The sequence below is a fragment of the Bos taurus genome, chromosome 3, assembly GCF_002263795.3.
Source record: "Bos taurus isolate L1 Dominette 01449 registration number 42190680 breed Hereford chromosome 3, ARS-UCD2.0, whole genome shotgun sequence".
NCBI lineage: Eukaryota > Metazoa > Chordata > Mammalia > Artiodactyla > Bovidae > Bos > Bos taurus.
Window position 1 is genome coordinate 23,725,746 of NC_037330.1, and position 25,876 is coordinate 23,751,621.

Below are 25,876 nucleotides of genomic sequence, written 5' to 3' on the forward strand. Positions count from 1 at the left end.
GAATTGTTCATTGTTATTCAAGAGTAAAGCCAGACATGATGTACTGGGTAAGAGGAACTCCAGTCAATAGGCCTATAGTGATGTGCTGGTAAGGTCTGTGATAGGGAAAGTGTTTTCTAGTCCTATGGTTAGTCTTAGTCTTTTGGTGAGCCTGTAACCATGGACTGTGAATTTCACCAGTGCTTCTTGGTCCCTCCTTGCCCCCTTAAGTGGGACCGGGTGGCTAGAGGGGGCTGGAGTTGGGTATTTCCCATCTCCCAAATTGGTTTCAAAAAACTAAGATCATGGCATCCGGTCCTATCACTTCATGGCAAATATATAAGGAAACAGTGGAAACAGTGACACACTTTATTTTCTTGGGCTCCAAAATCACTGCAGATGGTGACTGCAGCCATGAAATTAAAAGACACTTGCTCCTCGGAAGAAAAGCTATGGCAAACCTAGATAGCATATTAAAAAGCAGAGACATTACTTTGCCAATAAAGGTCCACCTAGTCAAAGCTACGGTTTTTCCAGTAATCCTGTATGGGTGTGAGAGTTGGACCATAAAGAAGACTGAGTGCCAAAGAATTGATGCTTTTGAGTTGTGTTGTTGGAGAAGACTCTTGAGAGTCCCTTGGACTGCAAGGAGATCAAACCAGTTCGTCCTAAAGGAAATCATCCCTGAATATTCATTGGAAGGACTGATGCTGAAGCTGAAGTGCCAATACTTTGGCCACCTGATGCGAAGAGCTGACTCATTAGAAAAGACTCTGGTGCTGGGAAAGGTTGAAGGCAGGAGGAGAAGGGGACGACAGAGAATGAGATGGTTGGATGGCATCACCAACTCAATGGACATGAGTTTGAGCAAGCTCTGAGAGATGGTGTTGGACAGGGAAGTCTGGTGTGCTGCAGTCCATGAGGTCACCAAGAGTCAGACATGACTGAGAGATTGAACAACAACAACAATTTGGTTAGGTTGTGATAAAATCCTAGTCCGTGAGGGTCTGGTAAAGTGGTTTCTCTTGAGGGCATGCTCATGTTCAGTCACCCAGTCATGTCCAACTCTTTGCGACCCCCATGGACTATAGTCTGCCAGGCTCCTCTGTCTGTGGGATTAAATCAGCAAGAATACTGGAGTGTTTTGCCATTTCTTCCTCCAGGGTATCTTCCTGACCTAGGGATCCAGCCGCATCTCCTGGGCTCCTCCATTGGCAGGTTCTTTACCACTGCGCCATCTGGGAAGTCCCTCTTGAGGGCAGGCCTAGATAAGAACAGAACATACTATTGGGACTTCCCTGGTGGTCTAGTGGCTAAGACTCCAGGCTCCCAATGAAAGGGGCCCAGGTTTGATCCCTGGTCAGGGAACTAGATCCTACATGCCGCAACTACGACCCACTGCAGCCAAATAAATAAATAATAAATATTAAAAAAAAAAAAAAAAGAACAGAATTCACCGGAGTACTTCAAAATGGTTACTCCCCCCTCCCAGTGGAAGCTCTGTGGGATTTTTCTCTGGTATTCACTGTGAGAACCTAGTAGAGCTCCTGTTGGTAAAACAAAAGTATGGGGCAGAGTCTCCCCTGACTGTTTCCGCCTGGATTTTGAATTCTCAGATTTGTCCACTATGAGCCTCCAGCTATTCATCAGTTACAGTTCAGGTTTTCTAATGTCAGGGCTGGTTTTCATGGAGGCTTCTGCTCATGGATTTCTGCTCAGACAAATTATAGTTCTCTGTATCTGTTAGTTCTTCCAATCTGAGGGGCAGTGGTGTGCCCTGTGACTTCATTTTTCTGAAGGAACTAGAGGAGCTGTCGATGTTTCAGTTTGTTCAACATTTTGCTTGTTTTTGGGATGGACTAGCAACTTCCAAGCTCCCTATATCTTATATTGGGAATCAGAAGTCCCCTATAGTGTTTAATTTTCACAGTGAGAATCCAAGGAGATTGGTATTATTATTTAGTAGAAGAAGCAAAAGATGTTTTGGGTCTTGCTAAGAGTCTTGAAGATAGTAGAGTCAGAATCTGAATCCAGATAGCCTGACCTTGGAGTGACTCAAAAGCTTATCCTCTTTATCAGAACACATTTCTTTTACATACTCAGTGTTCTGTTCAATTGTTGAAACTTTCTAGTGGGGAGGATTTCTCTGCCTTCTTTACAAATGCATTCTAGTGTGTGACATCTTTGGGCTTCCCAAGTAGCGCTCATGGGAAAGAACCCACCTGCAATGCAGGAAACATAAGAGATGCAGATTCAGTCCTTGGGTTGGGAAGATCCACTGAAGGAGGGCATGGCAACCCACTCCAGTATTCTTGCCTGGAGAATTCCATGGACAGAGGAGTCTGGTGGGCTACGTCTGTAGGGTCGCAAAGAGTTGGACACAACTGAAGAGAGTGAATACGCAGGCACATGGGACATCTTTAGAGGCCAAGAAGTGCCTTCTGATGTTTCATATGTATCCCTCCATGTAACTGAGGCCATTCTGTTGTCCACACTTCTGGTTCATTGGACACTCTCTTTATAACATCTTTGCCCATATCCCTTTGAATCTTAGATCCATCCCTCTGAGTCCAGAAGGAAAAGCAACTCAAAAAATAACACATACATGTGTCCAGGACCAAAAAAGAGTACAGTTATCACCCAAGTAGAAGTGCCCAGGGAGAACTTACATCAGATTCTCTCATAAAGTAAGCTAACTCCATTATCTGCACACCAAATTACCTTCATGCCATATGCTATTATGATTTATTTCTCTCTTACCCCAAACTGGATGACTCAGTCAAGATCCCAGCGGTGATTTCAGGACAGAAGAGACTTCCTGGCCATCATGCCTACTTAGAAGGGGTAGTAGACAGCATACCCTGTAATAAGTACAGTTATTACAGAGAAACTTGGCTAATTTTACTGCATGTTCATCAGCCAGCAAGATAATCTTAGCATGAAAATAAAAAATTTGATTTATGAGATTGTGGTGAGGTGGCTAGGGAAGTGGATGTTCTCTTACCAGTGATTTCTCTGGTGTCAAACCTTACTGTCAAGGCTGCCTATTTATTCTTTTAGACCACAAAGGACAGTGTGGTACTGTGATATTCTCATTTGGTTTCTGACATAAGAGAATCATGAGACCAGAGTCACAGACTTAACACAAATTGGAAGAGACTTCAACAAGTGGTATCTGAGGCATAGTTCTGTGATCTATAAGTGGAATTCTAGAGAGTGAATTTCTAGAAAGTGCACTAAGCCCCAGGGGATGCGATGCCGAGTCGTAATGGGCAACAGGGATATGAGGGCTGAGGAACAGGGCAGAGAAGAGCAAAGTCCATCTAGACATGATGTGGCTGGGCTGTCCAGTTCTCTCAGGAGTCTGTCCAAAGCCTATCTACTGTCAGAGTCCATGTTCTTCGGGACCCTTGTGTAAGAAATTATTTTTTAGACTTTAATCTCTTTAGTTGGTTGAGCACTTAATGGAGAAAGCCTACATCTATCTAGTAAAACTAAAATATGAGTGCAGTAAAGGCCTCTCCTTTCTCATTTATTGGTCAAGAACTGATGCCTATGAGCATGCTTGGTTTCTCAGTCACGTTCAACACTTTGCAACCCCAGGTTCCTCTGTCCATGGGATTATCCCGGCAAGAATACTGGAGTGGGTTGCCATTTCCCCCTCCTGGGGATATTCCCAAACCAGGGATAGAACGCTCATCTCCTGCATTGGCAGGTGGATTCTTTACAACTGAGCCACCCGGGAAGCCCCGCAAGGACTGATACAGTCAATTTTAATTTGTGTTCAGAGTCCCCGAAGCTCTTGACTGAAAACTCTCTCTTTACTACCTGTCCTGGAGGTCAGTGTGCTACACAGAACAGGCATACTTAATGGGCCATTAGGTCCTGTAGCATCCTAGGTCACAAGCACAAATGTTTTACGCTTTCTCTTGCTTTTCTGTTCTCTCATGTCTTTGGTCTTGGCTCTGTGAACTAAAGTAAAAAAAATTCCGGAAGATTCCCACAGCAGTGTGTGAATTAGTCTACACTGTGACCACCCCTGCACCATAAAACCCTTTTAGGTCCTGTGAACCTTCCACATGTTTCTTCTCCAATCTGTGTGTTGAGGGCCTTCTTCAAACCCATGGTCATTTAGGCCTCCTGTCCCACCGCTGTGCAACGGTGATTGCTGTGTCAGCCAGGCAGGTGCCCTTGGACATGGACTTTACTTGGTATGTCCCTAAACTTTGAGCACAAGCACCTATTCTTGCTGCCAAATTAAGACCCCTCCTTGGCCTCAAACTGACCATGAGCCTGACAGTGTAGGAGCCAATTTTAACTTTTAATTGAATAAAAAGATAGGGTCTAGCACAAGGGTCACAGTCAATTACCTTTTTCCTTTTAAAACCCATTAACAATGCCATCTAACTCACTCTCCTGGGCCTCTTTTCAAAGACCACAATTCTATAAAGAGGTTACTGCTCTTTCAGTATTCTAACTACAGTAACTTTCCTTTCCTTCTTTATTCTGGTTCATCTGTTCTGCCCTGTCTGATAGATAGGGAGTATGATTTTTGTTGGGGAATATTTTATGTGGATAGCTCTCTGTCCAGAGTCCAAATTTCCACAGTTATGTCATAAAGATATAGCAGATGTACAAAAAATAGAGCTATTTCAGTCATTGCTGATCTGCCCTTTAAAGATCTTTTATTCAGAGAAGAATCAAAGGAATCGATGATTTGGGAGTCTGGGTGTTCACATCTCCTGTATTCTGGGTTCTAAATAAACCCCAGTATAAGCAAACAAGATTCTCTAATGCCACCATAGTTTAATTTCTCTTTACAAATATGTAGGTGGCATATACTCCATACCTTTGGGTAGGCAGATGGTTAGGGCATCAAGAGTTATGATCAGGGAGGCTACCACAGGACTGCTTTCTCTTTCTGTGTTTTCCATGCTATCTAATGTTCCCTTGATCTTGCTTATATGCAATAAGCTGGGCAACAGAGGACTTTTATTAAGGCAGGAGTTCATGCAGAAAAGTGTCAGCCTAGGAATGATAGGAGACTTTCCGAGTCTGTTGGCTTAGATTGTGATTGATTCAGCTTCTTTCTGTTGCTAACTAACTGTGTTCCCTCTGGGACCATTATATTTCTCCGTATGTGGCAACGCAATTTGATCCAGCTTTTTCTTTTTGGATTAATTCATTTAACACATATTTACTGAAAGCTTTCCATGGAGCTGGGCCTGGTTCATGCTCTGGGAATGAAGAGGTGACCACAGCTGATAAGGGTGCTGTGGTAGTGCAGATGAGCAATAAACAAAGGATAAGTTAATTGCCAATGGTATTAAGTGCTGGGAGGGGAAAACACAGGGTGATGTGATGAGTAAAGGAGAGACTATTCTAGATGGGATTGTCAGGGAACTCTCATCTGATTGGGGTGGTGACACTTAAGTGTAGTTAGTCGCTCAGTCTTGTCTGACTCTTTACAACCCCATGGACTGTAGCCTACCAGACTTCTCAGTCCATGGGATTCTCCAGGCAAGAGTACTGGAGTGGGTTGCCATTCACTTCTTCAGGGAAATCTTCCCAACTTGAATCTTGCCAACCCAAGGATTGAACTCAGATCTCCTGGACTGAAGGCAGATTACCGTCTGAGCTAAGCTGAGATCTAACTATAGGGAAAGAGCCATTCATGGGAAGAGGATGGGGAAGGACATTTTATGTAGAGGGAATAATAAGGATGAAAGTCCAGAGTTTTACTTATTTAAGAAACAGAGATGCAGATGTAGAGAACGGACTTGTGGGCACAGAGGGGGAAGAAGGTGGGATGAACTGAGAGAGCAGCACTGAAATATATACATTACCATGTGTAAAATAGACAGCTAGTGGGAAGTTGCTATATAGCACAGGGAGCTCAGCCTTGTGCTCAGTGATGACCTAGATGAGTGGGATGGGGTGGGAGTGGGTGGGAGGGAGATTCAAGAGGGAGGGGATATGAGTATATTTATAGCTGATTCACTTTGTCATAGAGCAGAAACCAACCATTGTAAAGTGATTATCCTCCAATTAGAAATAATAAAAAGAAAGGAATAGAAAGGACGCATTTTGGCTAAGGCATGATGAGGGAAGGGGAGAGTGAAGGCTGAGGGAAGAACCAGATCATGCAATCTCCTGGAGAGCTGATGCTCAGTGTAGAATTGATACTGAATGGAATAGGAAGCCATAGAAAAGCCTTAAGCAGGTGAGGTATAGCATTTGCCTATTAGAGATCATGGCATCCAGTCCCATCATTTCATGACAGATAGATAGGGAAACAATGGAAACAGTGACACACTTTATTTTCTTGGGCTCCAAAATCACTGCAGGTGGTGACTGCAGCCATGAAATTAAAAGACACTTGCTCCTTGAAAGAAAAGCTATGACAAACCTAGACGGTGTATTAAAAAGCAGAGACATTACTTTGCCAACAAAGTTTTGTCTAGTCAAAGCTATGGTTTTTCCAGTAGTCACGTATGGGTATGAGAGTTGGGCCATAAAGAAACCTGAGCACCAAAGAACTGATGCTTTCAAACTATGTTGTTGGAGAAAACTCTTGAGTGTCCCTTGGACTGCAAGGAAATCAAACCAGTCATTCCTAAAGGAAATCAGTCCTGAATAATCATTAGAGGGACTGATGCTGAGGCTGAAGCTCCAATACTTTGGCCACCTGATACGAAGAGCCCATTCATTAGAAAAGACCCCGATGCTGGGAAAGATTGAAAGCATGAGAAGGGGACAACAGAGAATGAGATGGTTGGATGGCATCACCAACTTAATGGACACCAACTCAATGGACACAAACTTAATGGACATCATCAACTCAATGGACTCCAACTCAATGGAGTTTGAGCAAGCTCTGGGAGTTGGTGATGGACAAGGAAGGCTGGGATGCTGCAGTCCATGGGGTTGCAAAGAGTAAGGCATGACTGAGCGACTGAATTAGGCTCTAAACTAGCAGGATTTGCTTGTACTTAAAAAAGTCAATGACTGTTGTATAGAAAACAGTCTATAACAAGGACCAAGATAGAACATGAACACCAGTTATGAAATTATCAATATTTATTTAGGATATCGGGAATTTATCCTTAACTTCCTTAATGTCTTCAAGTGTCAGATCTTATTTAGCCAAGCGCCCCTGCTCTAGAAGTCTATTCTTGCTGACTGCTGGTCTGGGGAGTTTTTACTCTGATAGGGCATTTATTCATTTTCCCATCTCTCCTTTCACCCTTTTCAGTCCATCCACTCATCTATCCATCCTACAAATGTTTATTGAGATGCTGCTATATGCCAAACCCAGTACCAAGCATATAGTTTCTTGCTCAGAGACATGTAAAGTCTATTTATGGAGAGAGACCAATAAACATAACACATTATAATAAGGATTGTAATAGTATAATGTGCAAAGCACAATAGGAAACCTTTAGCAAGTAGCCAGGTAAGAATAGGTGATATTTGAACAAGATCTTAAAAGATAAATAGGAATTTGCCCAATAATAATCATAAAAGCTAATAGCTCTTTATTTTTTAAGAGGGATTTTTTCAAGTTTTATTTATGTATTTTAATTTTTGGCCACATCCTGCAGCATGTGGGAACTTAATTCCCCCACCATAGCTTGAATCCACACCCCCTATATTAGAAGGTGAAGTCTTAACCACTGGACCACCATGGAAGTCCAAAAACTACTCTTTCTTAAACTTAGGGGCTAAGCATTGTGCTCTGAACTTTATGTATGGTATCTCCCTCAATCTTTCTCCCAACCTAATAGGGTAGGTATTATAAACCTCATTTTATACACAAAGACATGGAAGAACAGAGATCAAAAAACATTCCCAAGTCTCACAGCTTGTCAGTAACAGACCTGGCAATCCTGTGTCTGTATGACTCCAAAGCTTATGTTTTTAACTATATTATTTCTCTGTTGTCTACAGATAGGAGTATGATTTTTGTTGAGGAATATTTTATAGGTATAGCTCTTCTGTTCTTGGGTACAGATTTCCATAGTTATTTCATAGAAACATAGTATATTCAAATAGTTGTAATCACTAGTTATTTCAGCCATTGCTGATCTGCTCTTTTAAGATCTCTGCTTTCAGAGGAGGATTTCAGGCAAGACAGCAACATATACAAGGCGGTGAGGCAAAGAAGGGCATTGGCATATTTGAGGAAGATGAGGGATTTGGGGTGGAGTGGTTGAGGGTGCAGGGATAAACTGCTGGCCAGGATGGGACTGAGGCAAGAGGGCATCACACACCCTATGATTTTGTCTTCCTCCTATGGGCAAACTCTGCAGTCAGGCCATCGGCTGTCTTTCTTTACAACCTGGAGAACTGGATCAGGTCCTGATTGATCTCAGCAACCGATCGGCAACCTAAAAAAAAACAAAAAAAACAAAATGTAGTTTAAAAGCTCATTTCTCTGAAACCCCAGTCACCACCCCACCATGGGGATAGAAACAAGCCTTGACCCTTGCCCTCACCCTGATAAAATGTTATATATACAGAACATATCACGTAATTCTGATTACATTGGGAATTGTTTTGTGAGCCTGTGCTTGTGTCCTCTTTGAAAACAGCCATGGCAAAATGGGATGGTAAAAAACATAAAAGCAGTATTTCAGCCTTTTGAAAAGTCAGTTTGTGTGCAGTGAATACCCCTGACTACTGAACCACCAGGGAAGCCCCTGGTGTTGATGATAGGTGACAGGAACGGCAGGTGAGGGATGCGTAAATAACTCATAAAATGAACTAAGTCAGCAGAAGCAGGAATTTGGAGCCAGAGGTGCTCTCATCAGAAGTGACAATGATTTTGACAGCTCTGGGTTTCCACGGGGCAGACAGAATTGTGCAGCTTTGGAGAGGGTAGACTTCCTCAAGGAGTGCAGAGATGCCAGAATAGAAACTGCTGATACACTGTAGTAGAAATAAATATTTAAACTATGCAAAAATGTCTCAGTAGTTGCATCGAAGTGTGTGATACCATTTTGAGACACTTTGAAGCATCCCATGTAAGCCCTTGTTCTACTTATCAGCATGAGCTCAGCAGATGGAGTCTTGGTCCACATGGTACCAGGGACACTGCCTTGTTCTTGGTAGAGGTTCACTAAAGGTTTAACAATGAATTCATAATTACAAGGTACTCATGTTTTTTTCATTACTGTAAATTAGGAGGATATTCACACTAAAACACTTTGGCTAAATTAAAACAGAGTGGGTAGTTTCGAGCAATAAAACTCAAGAAGATTCAGCCCCTATTGAATCTTCTGTTTCAGCCCCTGTCCCTTACAAGAGATGAGACCTAAGTGAGGTCTGTGTACACATGATTTATATGTGCACAGTTTTGTTTTCCAAGACAAATTGGGATTGTAACGTTCCTATATGTACAGTTTTGGCATGTGGTCTCACAATTAGGAAAAGATGATTTCTAAGCTTATTTTGATTTCACATGCAAATAGGGTTCTCTTCTCAGGGCTGAGATGTCACAAGGTTACAGAGGAAAAATGTCACACATCTCCACGAGGTTTAGGAGAGAGAAGTCATATTGACTGATCACCTCCTGGGTGCTGGTTTTGTGTCAAGCATCTTACATGCATTGTGCAGGGAAGGGCTGATCTTGGACTGCAAGGAGATCCAACCAGTCCATCCTAAAGGAGATCAGTCCTGGGTGTTCATTGGAAGGACTGATGTTGAAGCTGAAACTCCAATACTTTGGCCACCTGATGTGAAGAGCTGACTCATTTGAAAAGACCCTGATACTGGGGAAGATTGAGGGCAGGAGGAGAAGGGGACAGCAGAGGATAAGATGGTTGGATGGTATCACTGACTCAATGGACATGGGTGTGGGTGGACTGTGGGAGTTGGTGATGGACAGGGAGGCCTGGCATGCTGTGGTTCATGGGGTCGCAAAGAGTCGGATGCGACTGAGCGACTGAACTGAACTGAATGTGAAACTCTATGGAGTTTCACATTATGATTTTCTATTTGAGTGAGTTCCACTGAAAACACAGCCCTCCTCACCTGAGACCCCCTTCTCCCCAGGGATCAGCTTGGGGAGTCTTTCCTGCGGGACCGATACCCACAGAGAATGCTGAGGGATGTCCTTCAGCCTAGATTTTCTCTTCTTTCCCTTCTTCCCCAAACCCTCCTGCCTATCCCACATTTAGTTGTTGATTAGTCATTTTTCTCTGCATTTAAACAATACATTCTCATTGGAGAACAATTAGAAGGAAAGAAATATAAAAAGTTAGGCATAAAAGTATTCATCATCCTGTTTTCTCTTTCTTTTTTTTCCTGACCCCATTTAAGAAGAGGGCTCTCTACCCTTTATTTCAGAAAAAGATTTTCCAGTCTCTATTTCCATCCCAGTGGTTGTTAAGTATAAACTTTTGGTGGAATAAAAAAGCTTTGTTATTGTGAATTCCCCCTCCAGGCTTCTGTTTTAAAAGGTCAGACATAATGTCACAAAGACAGGAGAAAATATTTGGGGGAGCAACAGAAGTCACCTCAATCTCTCGGAACCTGCAGAAACTCATAGATCTTTCCATCTCTCTCTCCCTCCCAAGGGCAAAAGACATCAACATGATATCTGTTCACACTTGTGCCCTCCTCGCCCTCATGGGAGAGACTTGGTAACCTTGGGTTATTTATTGACTTATCTTCATAGGCTTTGGCCCCAGATGGAGAGTCCTGGTCCATGATGCCTTAATCCACTCCCCCAGTTTTTTTTCCTATTAATCTACTCAGTTGAAAGGGACTGGCATTAATGCTGGTCTAAGTTTTCTAGCTTAAACTACTTAAGCCCAAAAGGCTGAGTTCACAGCCCCAGTGAACACTATGTAGCTTGGATGCTAAGTACAAGATACTTGTCTAGATAGCTGATGAAAACCAGACTAGAAAAGACCTGGACACCTTGCCTTGTGCCTGGCAGATGGCAGACACTTGGTAGCATCATCTGTGGAAATAAGTCAATGGCACAAAAACGACTCCACTTCAGATCTCTGGATTCATTATTTTGTTACTTCTGGAGGAAGTTCCTATTATCACCAAATTTTAGAATTGAGGCATGAATGGAGGTCTTATTTGGGTTTATCTTGTCTGCCTCTCACATTACAATCTATTACCATCTACAGCAGACAAAGACAGTCAGAGACAGAGCTACCGATGACTGGCATTTGGGCAGGCTAATTTTCTATGAGACAGCTCCAAGCATTTTAGAACATTTAGCATCCTTGATCCCTGAGTACTGAACACCTCCAACACCAACCCTGCATCATTGTGCCAGTGAGAAAAAAAGGATAAGCCACCCCCCACCCCCAAACTAAATGATTCTGAAGAAGGAAGTTACCATCATTATCTGAGAACCACTATTTCACAGGATCACTGGATTCCAGTGATCACATGGATTTGCTGAACACATGTAAGTTTTTATGAACACTGCTTTATAGTTACCTCGTTTATGCCTGATACCTGCCTGTGTGTAACTCTGAGACGTTCAAGTTTGTCTTGTTGCCTGTGGTTACTCAGGATGATGTTTTTCCTTCTCTCTGTTCTGTCATCCTGCTTGCTTCCACCTTTACAGTTCCTCCATGCTTTCCCTGTGACTTAATTTCCCTACTCTTAACAATCCATGAATCTTACTTAAAGATCACCCCAAGAACTACATCTGACAAGTTTGATGGGATCTGAGCAGGCCAAAGTGAGATGGGACCCTCTTTACCACAATCTGAAATTGCACTTGCTTTTGTGGCAGAGGTATCACATTCTGAATTTGTGCTTAACTGGCTCAGATGGTAGAGAGTCCGCCTGTAATGCAGGAGACCCAGGTTCAATCCCTGGGTCGGGAAGATCCCCTGGAGAAGGAAATAGCTGCCCACTCCAACGTTCTTGCCTGGGAAATCCCACGGACAGAGGAACCTGGCAGGTTTACAGTCCCCAGGGTCACAAAGAGTCAGACACGACTGAGAGACTAACACTTTCATTTCACTTTGTCTCAGGGATTTCCTCTGTGCTCTCTCTGGGTTTGGGAGAGGCAAATGAGAAGGAAGGGCCCGAGCTTCTGTTCTTTAGACAGCCTGCTTTTAGCTCTGAGTTAGGAAAAGCATGGTAAAAAACTTACCTGTCAGGGTCATGGAAGTGTGGAATTCATTTTTTAAAATGTCCAAAACTTCCTTAACACCATGTTCACCCTGCTCACAAGACAGAGAAAAGAGGAGACTCAAAGTGGCATGAAGGAACATCCTGACCACAGGCTGAGTTTCAATACTAAGTGAGGGGACTTCCCTGGCGGTCCATGCTGTCAATGCAGGGGGCCTGGGTTTCATCCTTGGTCAGGAAACTCGATCCCATACACCTTGACTAAGAGTTCGTGTGCCTCCTCTAAAGAACCCATATGTCGCAACAAAACTGAGGATCCTGCGTGATGCAACTAAGGCCTGGTGCAGCAAAGTAAATAAACATTAAAAAATACTTCTAAGTGAGCTCAGAGCTGTGGTGGGGCGGATGGGGGCTATCTGTGAAATTTGAACTATGTTGGGAATAAAGGAAAGCAAAGAGTAAAAAGGTGGGGCTGAGAGCTCTTGAAAATTTACAACATGCTGTGGAAGAAGTGTGGAGGGGCAGGTGAGGTGTCACTGTCCTTCAGGATCTGTGGCACCTCCAAAAACTGGTTAAACTTGGGGGTTAAACCACAGAAGCACGTGGAAACAAATAAGAAGTGGGGTGCCTTCCGGTTGGTTTTCATTTTACCACTCTCACCTTGTAGGCAAGACCCCACAGAATGGGTCTCCCCACAAAAACGCACTTAGCCCCGAGGGCTAGAGCCTTCAGCACATCGTTGCCAGTCCGGATCCCACCATCCAGGTACACTTCAACCTTCCCTTTCACAGCGGCCACCACTTCTGTCAGGGCATCGATCTGAAAACAAGAGACAAGTGTGGCTCAGAGACTTCCTTTTGGACTCTCAGGGTGTCACGGGACAGCACTGCCCCCCAGGTTTGGCTGGCTCCAGGAGGTCTAAGCTGGGGCAATGCCTCAGGCTTCTATGCTTGAGGCTGCAGATGCTGTCAAAGCAGGGTAGCTACATTCCCAAGGCCCAGGGACTCTTTCTAGGCTACCCGCTCCTGCCCTTTCCTGCTCCACCAGAGTTCAGGTGTTTACAGCTTGGAAGAAATTCTTGGTATTTCTTAACATCCCCAAGGGGGCATTTTTCCATTTGTAGTGTTCGCTTTTGTGTGCTGAGTCACTCAGTCGTGTCTGACTCTTTACTGCCCCGTGACTGTAGCCCTCCAGGCTCCTCTGTCCATGGGATTTTCCAGGCAAGAATACTGGAGCAGGTTGCCATGCCCTCCTCCAAGGGATGTTCCCAACCCAGGGACTGAACCCAGGTTCCTTGTTTTTCCTGCATTGGCAGGGAGATTCTTTAGCAGTAGTGCCACCTGTTCTTTTTATTTCATTTTATTTTTTACAAACATTTATATTGGGGTATAGCCAGGTAGCAATGTGGTAGTTTCAAGTAGACAGCAGAAGGATTCAGGCATACATATACATGTATCCACTCACCCCCAAACTCCCCTCCCATCCAGGCTGCACACAATGTTTTAATCTTCTTCTTTTTAAAGGACATTTTGACTTTTGATTCTCTTCCACTTTCTCTGCTTCTAAGGTGGCACAATTAGAAATGTTCTCCATTGCTAAGGCCCTAAGTCTTTTTGGCAAAATAAATGCGATTAACCGTGACCCTAGTGTCTGAACCACAGCCTGTTCCATGTAACTGGGCTGTAACTTATTCCTGACACAACACATCTGAGCAACTTGTTCCTGACTCCCTTACGGGGTATCTGAGACACGGGAGAGAAAGGCAGTGGTAACATTGTAAGAGCTTGGTTGAAGCCTTAGAAAGACAAAACAAAAACACCTGATCACTCTGGCTGCCTCTCTCAACTGGATCTTTTCTCCCACCTTTTTTTCTCTTTCATTCCCAGCTGTGTGGTCAACAGCCCTGTCGAAATAAGGTGCCCCAGACTGAGCTATGTTCCTGGGCACCTCCAAGTCTGTAAGGAGGGGTGATGGCAGAGTCTGGGGGGAGGGTCCTGAAGGAAAAGTTTCTGGAACTGCCTCAGGGCTCCTGTTCTGTCTCTTTGAGGAATAACTGAAGAGGAGGAGTAGAATCTGCAGCGGAAGGAGTCGATTGAATTCTGCCTGAATGAGATCCTTTGGTGAGACCAAGCAGAGTATGAAATCAGGGAGGAAAGAGCTTTGTACTTTCCAAGTGGGTGGGGGAGAATTGAACATTTTGTTAACCTACATGTAAAGACTGGAGAGAATGTGCATCAAAATCGGTATTTTTACAGTCCCACCATGGTACTATGTGAAACATTTCTACAGAAGGCTCAATAGCTGTGGCACTCGGGCTTAGTTGCTTTGTGGCCTGTGGGATCTTCCTGATCCAGGGATCAAACCCACGTCTCCTGAATGGGCATGCTGTGAGAAAGAAAGAAATGTACTCATGCAAACTCTTCTGCCCTGTGCACTCAGTTGCTCAGTTGTGTCCAGCTCTTTGCAACCCCATAAATCGCACCCTGCCAGCCTCCTCTGTCCATGGGGATTCTCCAAGCAAGTATACTGGAATGGGTAGCCATGCCCTTCTCCAGGGGATTTTCCCAACCCAGGGATTCAACCCAGGTCCCCCGCATTGCAGGGGGATTCTTTACTGTCTGGGCTACCAGGAAAGCCCTTCTAGTGAGCCACATTGGACAATGGAACTGAGAGTAGTTTAAGAAGCACAGTAGGGGGTGAATTTCAGCCTGCGGTTCACTCAGTATGGCTTGAGAGTTAACTTTTGATAAGCCACAATAGGGCATTCATTAGAGTCTTCTGGGGCCAAAGCTAGCTTTCCCCTGGTTCTGGAAGGAAGCACAGGAGTGTTAGATATGAAACATTACAGAGATGGACTATCACTGAGACAGTCACACCCCTCACAAGGAGGGACTGGGTTGAGAAGAGTGAGCAACTTACCCCAGGCACAAAATTTAAAGGGTGTCAAAAATATAAATAATATTTGAATACAATGTTTATAAAAATCAAATGGCAAACTTTGACCTGCAAGCTGGGGGCTTGTTTTTATAAATAAAACTTTATTGGAACCAGGGCCAGGTTACAGTGAAATGAGTGAGGCAACATTATGCAAGTGCAGGATCAGATCCTATCTCTGTTAAAACTGTTGCTATTCACTGTGGATTTTTTCTGCATTAATTTTCATCTTTCAAATGGTGCATGAAACTATTATTCCTAATTCAGTTTTTTTTGGCATCTTCTTGAATTTTGAGCCAAGGGTGGGTCTCTCACTAGCCTCCCACTAATCTTGGTACTGTCCCTGGATGATCTTGGGTTTGGCTGTTAGGTCAGATGGCCTGGGAGAACAGCATGTTGATCAGTGTGATGGGGCAGAAGAAACTCTTTTTGTTCTGGCACCTTCCTTCCTCACTGCTCATTCTTTTTTGAGGAAGTGCAGTGTGAAAATTAGTGGGCCATTTATCCCCACTCCTCTCTCAGAACTCCCTGAGGGAGCAAGACTAGCTAAACTGATTAATGAGAGACAGCCAATTATGTAATGTTTTATTAGAGTTATTTCAAAAGTCAGTATTCTACCCTGTTTGCTGCTGGTTGGTGAGGGGCTCTTTGCTTTCTGTTCTTATTGTCAGCACAGTTGGGTCAGCTCAGAACCTGCTATGCTCTGCACACTCTATTTTGTCAATTACTGGATACGTGAGAGATGGCTTTATGGGTATCCTTGATGGAGTTGGGTGAGAGAGCTCAGCGCATGTTCTGAAGACCTACATTCTCCTAAAGTCTTAGGTCAAGAGTTGGGATGGGAAGTAGAAGGCTTGACCATTCCCTGTAGTTCAACCCATGCTTGTTTGCTATGAGGTAGAACCTGGTAGAGAGGAGGAGGCCAGTGATTGGCATTTGAAACCTCCAAGTTTCATAAACCTTGAAATGTATAAACTGGCTGGTTAGCTTTTTCTATTTCCTGTAATTCTTTTTAAAGGAGAAATTGAGAATGTGCTAAAGATTTCAGGATGGTCACTGATGTATTGTTTAAAAGAGTGAACCCTTGGAAGCAATCCAGATGTTAAACAATAGGAAGGTGGTCATATAAATTGTCCATTCATACTATACACCATTAAAAACAAAAGCGAATTTATTGAAGTAAAATGATGCTCTTGATATATTGATAAATGAAGAGAAGAAAATTGCACAATATCATATATAGTTTTCAAACCTAAAATGTTACATTTACATTAAGTTGATTACCAAACTATTGTCATTAATAATAATGATTTTTATCTTAATTCTTTTTGTTTAGATATATTTTACAATTTACTTGCAGTGAATATGTCCTACTTAAAAGACCAAAAAAAAAAAAAAAAAAAAACCCTTAAGAGGAAAAAAACTCACTTCCATTTCTCAGAATGAGTCAAGCAGCATAGAAGAATCCCTTGAAAAATACAAGCTATCAGTCTCCATGAAATCAATGAACTTCCTTTAAAAATTCTTTCTCTGCCTCCCTCCTTTTCATTTTCTTTCCCCAGACTCCATCTCTAATGGACAAATTCATAAGCTAGGGGAAAATTTAGACTGTCTTGGATTTTTAGCAAAAGATTCATAGAGCATTTTAAGTTTTACTGTGAAAGTTATTTATTAGCTTAAGTGAGGCACCATTTCTTCCTGGGATGTGTCATATGAGAAAATATGAGGTTCCAATCCATGCAGACAGGCAAGCTTCCAGCTGAATGCTTCTTCCAGAAGGCAGGTGACCACTATGCCTTGGGAACAACTCTTCTATCAAATTTCACCTTAACCACTTATTAACTGTGTAAACTCACAAGTTACTTAACGTCTCTACATCTTACAGTATCCTCATCTGTTAAGTAGGGATAATAATGCAGGACTGTTGTGCGCTTTAGAGATGACATATGTTGAGTTTGTAAGAATAGCCTGGCACACACTAGACTATTATTAATGATTAAAAGTCCTTCATATATATATACACGCATATAACCTTCATATATATATACACACATATAACCAACATAGTCGGTTAGGGAGAGGGGAACGAGCACCAAATATCACAGAGTGCCTTGCTGTGGACACACATACAAATGCATGTGCACACACACAGCACTTACAGACACACCCACTCTGAAGTCATTCTACTTACTGAAGCAGGAACCTCATCAAGCTGCCTCCCACCATGGTTGGAAACAATGATGCCATGGACATTGTGCTTCACAGCTAACTCTGCGTCCTCTTTTGTCAAGATCCCCTTAAGGATGATGGGCAATCGAGTCATGCTTTGAAACCAGGAGAGATCTTCCCAGCAGATGGATGGGTCAATTGGGGACATTTGGAAATAAGGCATTACATTTCCCTGTGGGGAATAAGAGAACCTTAGCCTTGAATTCCTTTGAGACTCTCATTCCAAAGACGAGGCACATTTGAAAAGCCGCCATTTGTAAGCTTGAAAAGAGGAACCATAAAAGCCAACACTACGTCTAGCTCCTTTCCAAACAAAACTTTTGTTAAAGAATTTCTACTCCCATTGCTTATTTGTTAACCATTACTTGTGTCCCTGCTCAATAATTTTTCTAAGACCTGGGAACACAAAAACAAATGAGACACAGTCCTTACTTTCAACCCCCCCCCCCCCACATCTCAGAGTTTATTAAGTGAGATAGATAAGCAAAAACATTTATAGGCCAATGTGATTGTTGTGACTGAGATATGTACAAGGTAACAATAACTAAGCAAGACTTCAATAATCTTAAGTCAGTATTGCGTGCCTGCTCAGTCATGTCAATTCTTTGTGACCCTCTGAACTGTAGCCTGCCAGGCTCCTCTCTCCATGGAATTTCCCAGGCAAGAATACTGGAGTGGGTTGTCATTCCCTTTTCCAGTGGCTCTTCCCCATCCAAGTATCAAACTCATATCTCCTGTGTCTCCTGCATTGGCAGGCAGATTCTTTACCACTGAGTCATTTGGGAAGCCCATATTTATCTTTGCTCACCATGTGAATCAAATATCTATAGGCCCCAAGGTATCCCTGGAATCTGAGCTAAGATACCAGAAACCCTCAAGGCCAATTTGTGGCTAAAGGGTAGAACTATTGAGTCACTTGGCTGGATATCGCAGCTGCTCATTGGCTGAAAAGGCTGGTATCATTATTTCTAATGCAGTCAAGGGATTCCAACTTTACCACAGCTTTCTCTCTCTGGGACACTTCATCCCATTGGACTAAAGGATTTTAATGGAGGAAGTGCCTTTGTAGTCACCTTGTTCAAAAAACTACACTGTAGCTCTCTGGTGCCCCATGGATGAGTTCCAGGTGTGCAGAGATACTGCTGCCCAGTTTTCAAGGCAGTCCTGCTCCATAGGCATTCACCTTGAATAGGAGCATCTTTTTCACATGGTCCATTTATCTATGTATGATCGTTTTCTAAGTGTGCCATAAAGTAGAAAATGTTGGAAGAAACTTTTACTCTTCTGTCTCATGAAAAAAAAAACCAAAAAACTTCTTTCCCTAGCTTTCTTATTTCCTAACATCCAGACCTGCCCAGAACACTTCTGGGGACAGGCTGGCCAGCTCCAGAGGTGAGAACAATTTGTCTTATATTCTGCTTATCTGGAAGTTCTGAGCAGCAGGAACTCCATCTGCTTTTTGAACTGCTGCATCCTTAGTGCCTGGCACAGAACAGGTACAGAACAATGACTTCTTGAGGAAAGAAAGAAGAGAGGAAAGAGGGATGGAAATCTGCCTCGTTACACCTGCCCTCCCGGCTCTGGTATCTTTCCTACCATCTCAGGTGATCCGAGATCTTTCAACAATAACTTCTTCATCAAGTCCACTTGGTTCGTAATGTCATTTCGTCTGTTGCCAACTTTGGGTACATCCACAGTGATGACCAGAGCTTTGAAACCCAGGGATTCCACCTTTTGGATCATCTGTTTGTTTATCTGCCGGTTCGGGTGCACATACAGTTGGAACCACCTCAGGCCCCTGGGGGCAGCAGCAACGATATCTTCAAGGCTACAGCTGGCATATGTGCTGGTGATGTAGCAGATACTGGCTGCCTGTGCAGCTGTAAAGCAAATGATACAGCTCAGGTTGGAGGGCAGTGACATTCTGAACTGGGGTGAAATGCCCTATAGGTCTGTGTTCCCTCTGGCCAGCTTGCCTGTGAGTGAAGATAAAGCTTGACCTCATTCTTCTTCCCTATCGGGCAGGCATCAGAGGTGTTTGATCAGACTGCCTGGGTCCTCCACTGTATAACTGGTCTTATAAACTCTGTATTCCATTAAAATATTTCAGGCTAGAAATGACATTGAGTCCCCAAAACCATTTCCCAAAACCATTTGAACATGTTGCAGCTTTCAGATAGGAAATGGACATCTTATGAATCCATTAATGAAGCAGAAAGAAACTAAAGAAGGTGAAGGTTGAGAACATAATTCCAAGGAGAAGACAGCTTTGCAGTAGAAAAAGCATGCTATCTGGAGGTAGAAGAAAACTAGTTCTACAACTTCTTAGCTGTGTGGCCTTGAGTCTCTTTTTCTTTATCTGTAAAGGGGGAAAATGATAATATCACTCTTATAGGGTTGTTGCAAGATTAAATAGGATACCAGCTATGGTATCCTTTTTTTTTTTTAAAGCTATGAAGTGAGGTACTGTACAAATGCTGGTAATAATGTTGTTGATGATGGTGACGATGCTGACGATGGTGACAATGATGTGCCAATTGCACCTTTCTCATTTCTCATTTTAATCATTTTCAGGGAGGGGATTCCCCAAGAGGTTAATGTCACTACCATTCTACAACTCACAGGTAGAGACTTTGACCTAATCACAATTAATATTTCAGTTCCTAACATCAACAGGAGATAATGCTTTCTCCTGCCTAAAACAACCCAACACCCTCAACCATGAAGATTTAGTAGAGCAGTCATATTCATACAGGGTATTCATATTTTAACTCAGCCAAATTTGTTCCTAACCAGATGGATGTCACTTTAGCTCTAGTATCCTTGGATTCATCACTTCCTATATCACAGAGTCAAAGGAAAAGACCCCAGGGAACCCTTGGGCAACTTGAGAAAAAAAGATTTGGTTTCAGTTGAAGATGACAAATGAATCCCAGGAATATTTTTGCCCCCTGCTCTTCCCTTCTCCTCCCTTCTTGTTTTTTGGTGGTGGCAAATGAGGGAAGAGACTGAGATGGGACTAGGAAGAAGACAAAAGCCAATGGAAAACTTTTTCTCAAATAAGATGATCAAATCAACTGTGGTTTTTCGGTCATTAAGTTGTGTCCAGTTCTTTGCAACCCATGGACTGCAGCACACCAGGTTTCCCTGTTCTTCACTATCATCCTGAGTTTGCTCAAACTCATGTCCACTGAGTCAGTGATACCATCCAACCATCTCATCCTCTGTCATTCCCTTCTCCTCCTGCCTTCAACCTTTCCCAGAGGATAAGAGAAATGGAACATTTGGACGAGAGCACCTGCTAGGACCTCATGTTAGGAGCAAGGTCATGACTTTCTCCTCGTCCTGAATTAAGAGACTCGGCATTTAGCCCCAGCCCTGGCCCACGAGGGCTCAAAGAAAGGCCTCCCCCTGCTGGCCACACTAAGCAGCCCTTACCCCACAGGGCCAGTGCCCCTTTCTTGGCATGGCTTGGTGGGGTTTTCATACTCTCCTATTCATCTGTAGCTCCCTCCCACCCTAACCATTCTTTATAATGGAAAACTGGTATTTCCTCAATCTTAGGTGAAATGATAGGCAAATGTAGCTTTAACTGTTCCTTTTCCTATCCTTGATTCCAACCAGGTTCATGTCCATAAGCGTCTTCCATAGAGAAGCTGGTTGCCCCTGCCCTGAAGGACATGTCTGCACACCTAAAGGGCCTTGGGAGGGGAGCCTCAAGGTGGGGGCAGCTCATACCTCTGGCTGTGCTCATTTCTCCATCAGGCCAGGCGAGGCGGTGGAAACCTGTGGGTGCAATACAAATGGGAGCGCTGATCTCTGCTCCTTGGATGGTGGTCCGCATGTCCACCTTAGACACATCTTTCAGGTACCGGGGACGGAGGCGGATTCTGTGCTGGACAACAAAGAGATGTTCTGTTGGTGGGATCATTCTCCAGCATGAAGGTGCTGCTGGGACCTCTAGATTCCTGGCACAGGTCTAGGACCTCATTGGGTCCCAAGAAATCACTTGTGGGGTCAGTTGGCTGGTGAGGCAGTATAGACAAGCAGGAGGCGCCTTTCTTCTGGAAAGCCTCTCCCAACCCCCTATTCCACATTGACCTGGCCTTCCCTGAACTCCCACTGCACATATAGTCTTTCTGTTCTCTGCCTGCTCAATCAGAGTCTGTGTCTTGGAGCCATGCCTCCATGACCAGACTCTCAGCATGTGGAGGCTTTGATTGATGCATCATAACAAGAACTAGAATGGATATAAATGAGCAGGGCATAGGCTCTTCTCTCTTAGGTTAAACACAAATCTGTGTGTGTGTGTGTGTGTTGCTCAGTAATGTCCAACTCTGTGTGACCCCATGGATATAGCATGCCAAGCTCCTCTGGAAATCTTGCCAAGATTTCCCAGGCAGGAATACTCTGGGGTGGGGGGGTTGCCATTTCCTCCTCCAGGGATCATCATGACCCAGGAAACAAACCCAGGTCTCCTGCATTATAGGCAGATTCTTTACTACCTGAGCCACTAGGGAAGCCCAGACACAAGTCTCTTTAAGGCAAGAAAAGGTCATTGCAAGAGGACAAATCCCAGAGAATTATCACTTTTTTTTTTTTTTGGTTAGAGGCTAATTCATTGAAGATCTGACTTAAACACTACTTTATAAGAAGGTAGGGAAATTAACAAGTGTTAATTATATGAAACACATTTGTAAGTCCCAACAGAGACTTAGTTAGCTTCGGGGTCCAAAAGTGCTTGTTTTCCACAAAATACTATTATTCCTGTACATAAACTGAGAAAAATTTTTCTGGAAATGCTGATTGTGCGAACTTCCGTCAGAGAGCCTCAGTTACTTTATCTGTGAAATAGGAGTAATAATTCGACTTTCCTAATAGTCTTGTGAAGACACATGAGAGGAAGCAATTAAAGTGCTTAATATAGTGCTCAATAAATATGAAAACACAGAAGATAGGGTTCACCTTGTGTCCCATTTTCCAGTTTTTTTCTGGCCTCAGTATCACAGAGGTCAGCAAACATTTTCTGTAAAGGGTTAGATGGTATATATTTTAGGCTTAGTGCCATGAGGTCTTTGTCACAATTACTTGGCTCTGCTGTTGTAACATCACAGCAACCACTGATAAGATGTAGATGACTGAGCATGGCTGTGTTCTAATAAAATTTTATTTATGGACATTGAAATGGAAATTTCTTATAATTTTGACATTTTGTAATTCCTCTTTTGGTTTTTGTCAATGATTTAAAAATGAAAAAAAGCACAGCCTTAGCTTGTGGACCATCCAGAAGCAGTGGGCCCGACCTGACCATCCAGAAATAGGCAGTGGGCCTGGCCTGACCTGTTTACTGACCCCTACTTTACCACTGTTGTGGCAGCCCAGCCCTTCTCTCTTGAATCAATCTCCTGCTCTCCCCAAGACTCCTTGGGTCTCCATATTTCCTCCAGCATTGAGCCCTCTCTCCTGTTATACCGCCAAGCTGGAAGTTCAGGCATTCAGGAGGTTTAGGCTTACCCAGCTGGCTTCTCCTCCCCGCCCTGGGGGCTGGAGACCCGGAGACTGTTGCGCTACCTTTTCAAGTGGCAGAGTCAGCATGATCGGCAGAGGGTGGCTAGCTTGTGCTAGTTGTGCAGAGATTAAAGGTCTCTCCACCCATCCTATCCTCAGTTACCCACTCACCTGTGGAGAGAACCCCCCAAATCCCCACCACCAACAAAAGCCCATTACGATGTTTTGAATACTCTGTTCTTTGGAGGCAGAAACCAGGACTGCTACCTTCCAAGGAGCTTTCAACCTGGGCACCTTAGCTTAGCAATAGAAAGGATACGGAAGACCAGACTTTTTAAACGCTGCCATGTTTTCATCCCGCGTGCAGCAGTCATCAGCTCCTCCTTCGATAAAATCCCAGGTGGACTTAGATAGGTGCTCCCGAGCATGCTCCCGAAAGTCTGTCAAACACACCAAGGGCATTTCTGGACCTTTAAAGGAAAAACCAAAACCAACCAAACAAAACTCAATGCGAATTCTTCAGATAGTTGAGGCGGGTGAAGGGGTAGGTGTGGACTATAGCACAGAGCTGTTTGGATTCAACGTGAACCCCCGTGTAATCTTCATCCACAAGGAGGGGCTGCCAGACAGGCTGATTCCCAGACTGAGAGCAGGGAGTCGTGCTGCCCTCCTCTGCTCTCCCAGCCCCGGCTCCCACTCCTGGTTGTTGGGTCTCCTCACTATCCCTCAGGTCTGTCCCCTTGTTTCTAGGCCTGCTGCCTCAGATCTTATTGAGGCCCCACCACCTCTTATAAGAATATTATGAAAATTTCTTATCTCTTAGTTTCCATCTGGTCTCCCTCCAGCTGCCGGGGACCTTTCTAAAATGCAAGTCTGGCCATGGCTGTTGGCTTTCGAGTGCCCAGAGCGTGGCATTTGCACCTTTCTAGGACCTGGCTCCTGACACCAGCTTAATTTCTTGGTGGCTTTTTCTCATCAGCTGAGTCACTATAAACAATTTCTGAACATTCTGGAAGGCTATTTCGTATCTCTGCCTTTTGGGAAGGAGATCCATCAGGCCAAGAAAACTGGGTCTGAACAGAAATCAATATCTGGGAGTTCCTAGGAACCTCTGGGTATATGAATACATGAGGCAGTTAGTTCATTATCTGGTAGGAAGTTGACTTTTTGCAACTCTTTGGCTGGGTCATTGAGCATGGTGCTAATTTTGAGCCAAAGAAAATGATACATGCTCTCTCCATTCATTCCTATCCCCTTATTTGAACCTCATAAATACGTGGAGCTTGGTACTTCTGCTATGACCATACCTGAAAGAGGAAAAAGGGCAGGATTAGGTGGCAAATTTCTCTAGTAGGAGCAAGTATCTACAGAAATTCTGAAGGCACCGGTTACGGTCAGTCTCAGCATGTAGAGCTTCTGCATAAGAAGGTTCTACTATGAAGGGTGATGAAATCTGTAGTACGTAGCTCAGCACATCTCCCCAGCAGTTGGCCATGGGGTGAGTTACCCAAAGCCTGTGGGTAGAAACTAAGTGCCTACCAAGTTATCATCTGAAGGATGCAGATAAGACCCAGGGACTAGGGCTTCTAATGAGGCAGCTCCCTTAATGAATGATGGGACCAGAGAGGCCAGATGAAATGTGGGGTGTTGGGAATCTTGGTGGAGGTGAGGCTGTGCCAGAATCCAGTTAAGTCAGAGGAAAGTAGCCTAAACACCCGCTTGAAGGGCTAAGCAGAAAGAAGTTATACAACAGACAGGAAGCACCCCTGGGATGTGCCATGAGTTCTGCAAGGAGGCCTGGAGGTGGAGTTTGGAGCACAATCACAGAGCTTTTTGTGGACAGCACAACCTGTCATGGGCAGAGAGCAATTGGGGTGCTAAGTTGAGTTTGGCAAAGTGCAGGAACAATGTCTAATTTATCTCATTCCTATCTGACCCTTAAAGGCTCAGTGACTTTCAGTGAATGAATTCATCATTGTATTTATCCAGCTGTATTGCAATCAATTATTTAAACCTCTCTGTGCATAAAAGGGTTAATAAAGCAGACCTGAGAATGCTAGACCTCGGAAAGCTTGCATAAAGTTTGGACCTTGGCTGAAGTCTGGGAACTTGGATTTCAAGCGGGTTCCCACCATCTCCTGATAAGAATGTCTCTCTGTGTCTAAATTATTTGTGCAAACAATGTGCTCTATGCTGAACATCTGCTTTCTCTCTGAGAGTCCAGAATTTTGGTACGGGCTAGGCAGACAGTGTCCCTGTGACCAGCTCCCAGCAAAAAACCTTGGGCATCAACTTTCTAAAACAAGCTTCTCGGGTAGACAGCATCTCACAAAGTGCCGTCACAGCTCATTTTGGGAGGAATTAACTGCATCGTCTGTGATTCTACTGGGAGAGGGCTCTTGGGAGCTTATGCCTGTTTTCCTCTAGATTTTGCCCTTTGTCCCTTGCTGATTTTGCTTTGCATTCTTTCACTGTAATGAATCATAGCCTCAACTGTCTACTGTGTCCTGTAGATCTTCCTCGTGAATCACTGAACCTGAGACCCCCAACACACTTTGCCTCCCCAAGCAGTGGGACGTTATGTGACACTGAGCTGCTGTTCATAAGTGTTCGTTCCTTGAATTTACCATTCCCCTGTGTATCATCTCTCTGCTTTGTGGGCTGAGAATTCATCATCAAGTTTCAGCTCCCAGTGTCTCAACAAATCCCCATATCCTAAACATTACCCGCTCACAGAAATGTTCTTCTGCAGACTTTTAGCATAAAAACTTAACAGTATTTGCTTCTAATCTAAAGGAAATGGTACAGCCTCACTCAGAATCACTCACCTGGGATAATGTGAATAAAGCTGCTTGGAAATAAATAACGCACCATCTTTACGTATAGCAAACACAATTTTATCTAATGTCTGTCTACTATTTCCTTTTTCACCTACTATTTCCTTTTTCTTCCTAGTGAAGGAGATGGAGAAGGTGTTAGTTTCCTCTGAAGAGAATGGAGCCTGGGAAACAAATACTTTATGAAGGATTAGACAGTCAATTATTACAGGGGAAAGCTCAGACTCATGTCTTCTAGTAGTTTCTAAAGGTAGACAGTTTCCATTTTCAATTTCATG

General features: G+C 43.7%; 1 protein-coding gene across 4 annotated transcripts in view; it reads right to left on the reverse strand.

The window, feature by feature from the left end:
- Window positions 1-333: 333 nt before the first annotated feature.
- Window positions 334-25,876, reverse strand: part of HAO2 (hydroxyacid oxidase 2) — a 37,878-nt gene continuing 12,335 nt past the window's right edge. The window contains exons 2-11 of one of the 4 annotated variants that reach the window (XR_003033184.2): window positions 23,093-23,231; window positions 20,992-21,143; window positions 18,850-19,133; window positions 17,216-17,425; window positions 12,751-12,909; window positions 12,113-12,182; window positions 8,253-8,369; window positions 2,740-2,840; window positions 2,202-2,335; window positions 334-1,243 (exon numbers count right to left, since the gene is read on the reverse strand). Coding sequence is in view for 3 of the 4 variants with exons in the window: in XM_005204012.5 (XP_005204069.1) it covers window positions 8,314-8,369; window positions 12,113-12,182; window positions 12,751-12,909; window positions 17,216-17,425; window positions 18,850-19,133; window positions 20,992-21,143; window positions 23,093-23,223 (1,062 nt within the window). In the remaining variant the exon portion in view is untranslated. 4 annotated transcript variants of the gene reach the window in all.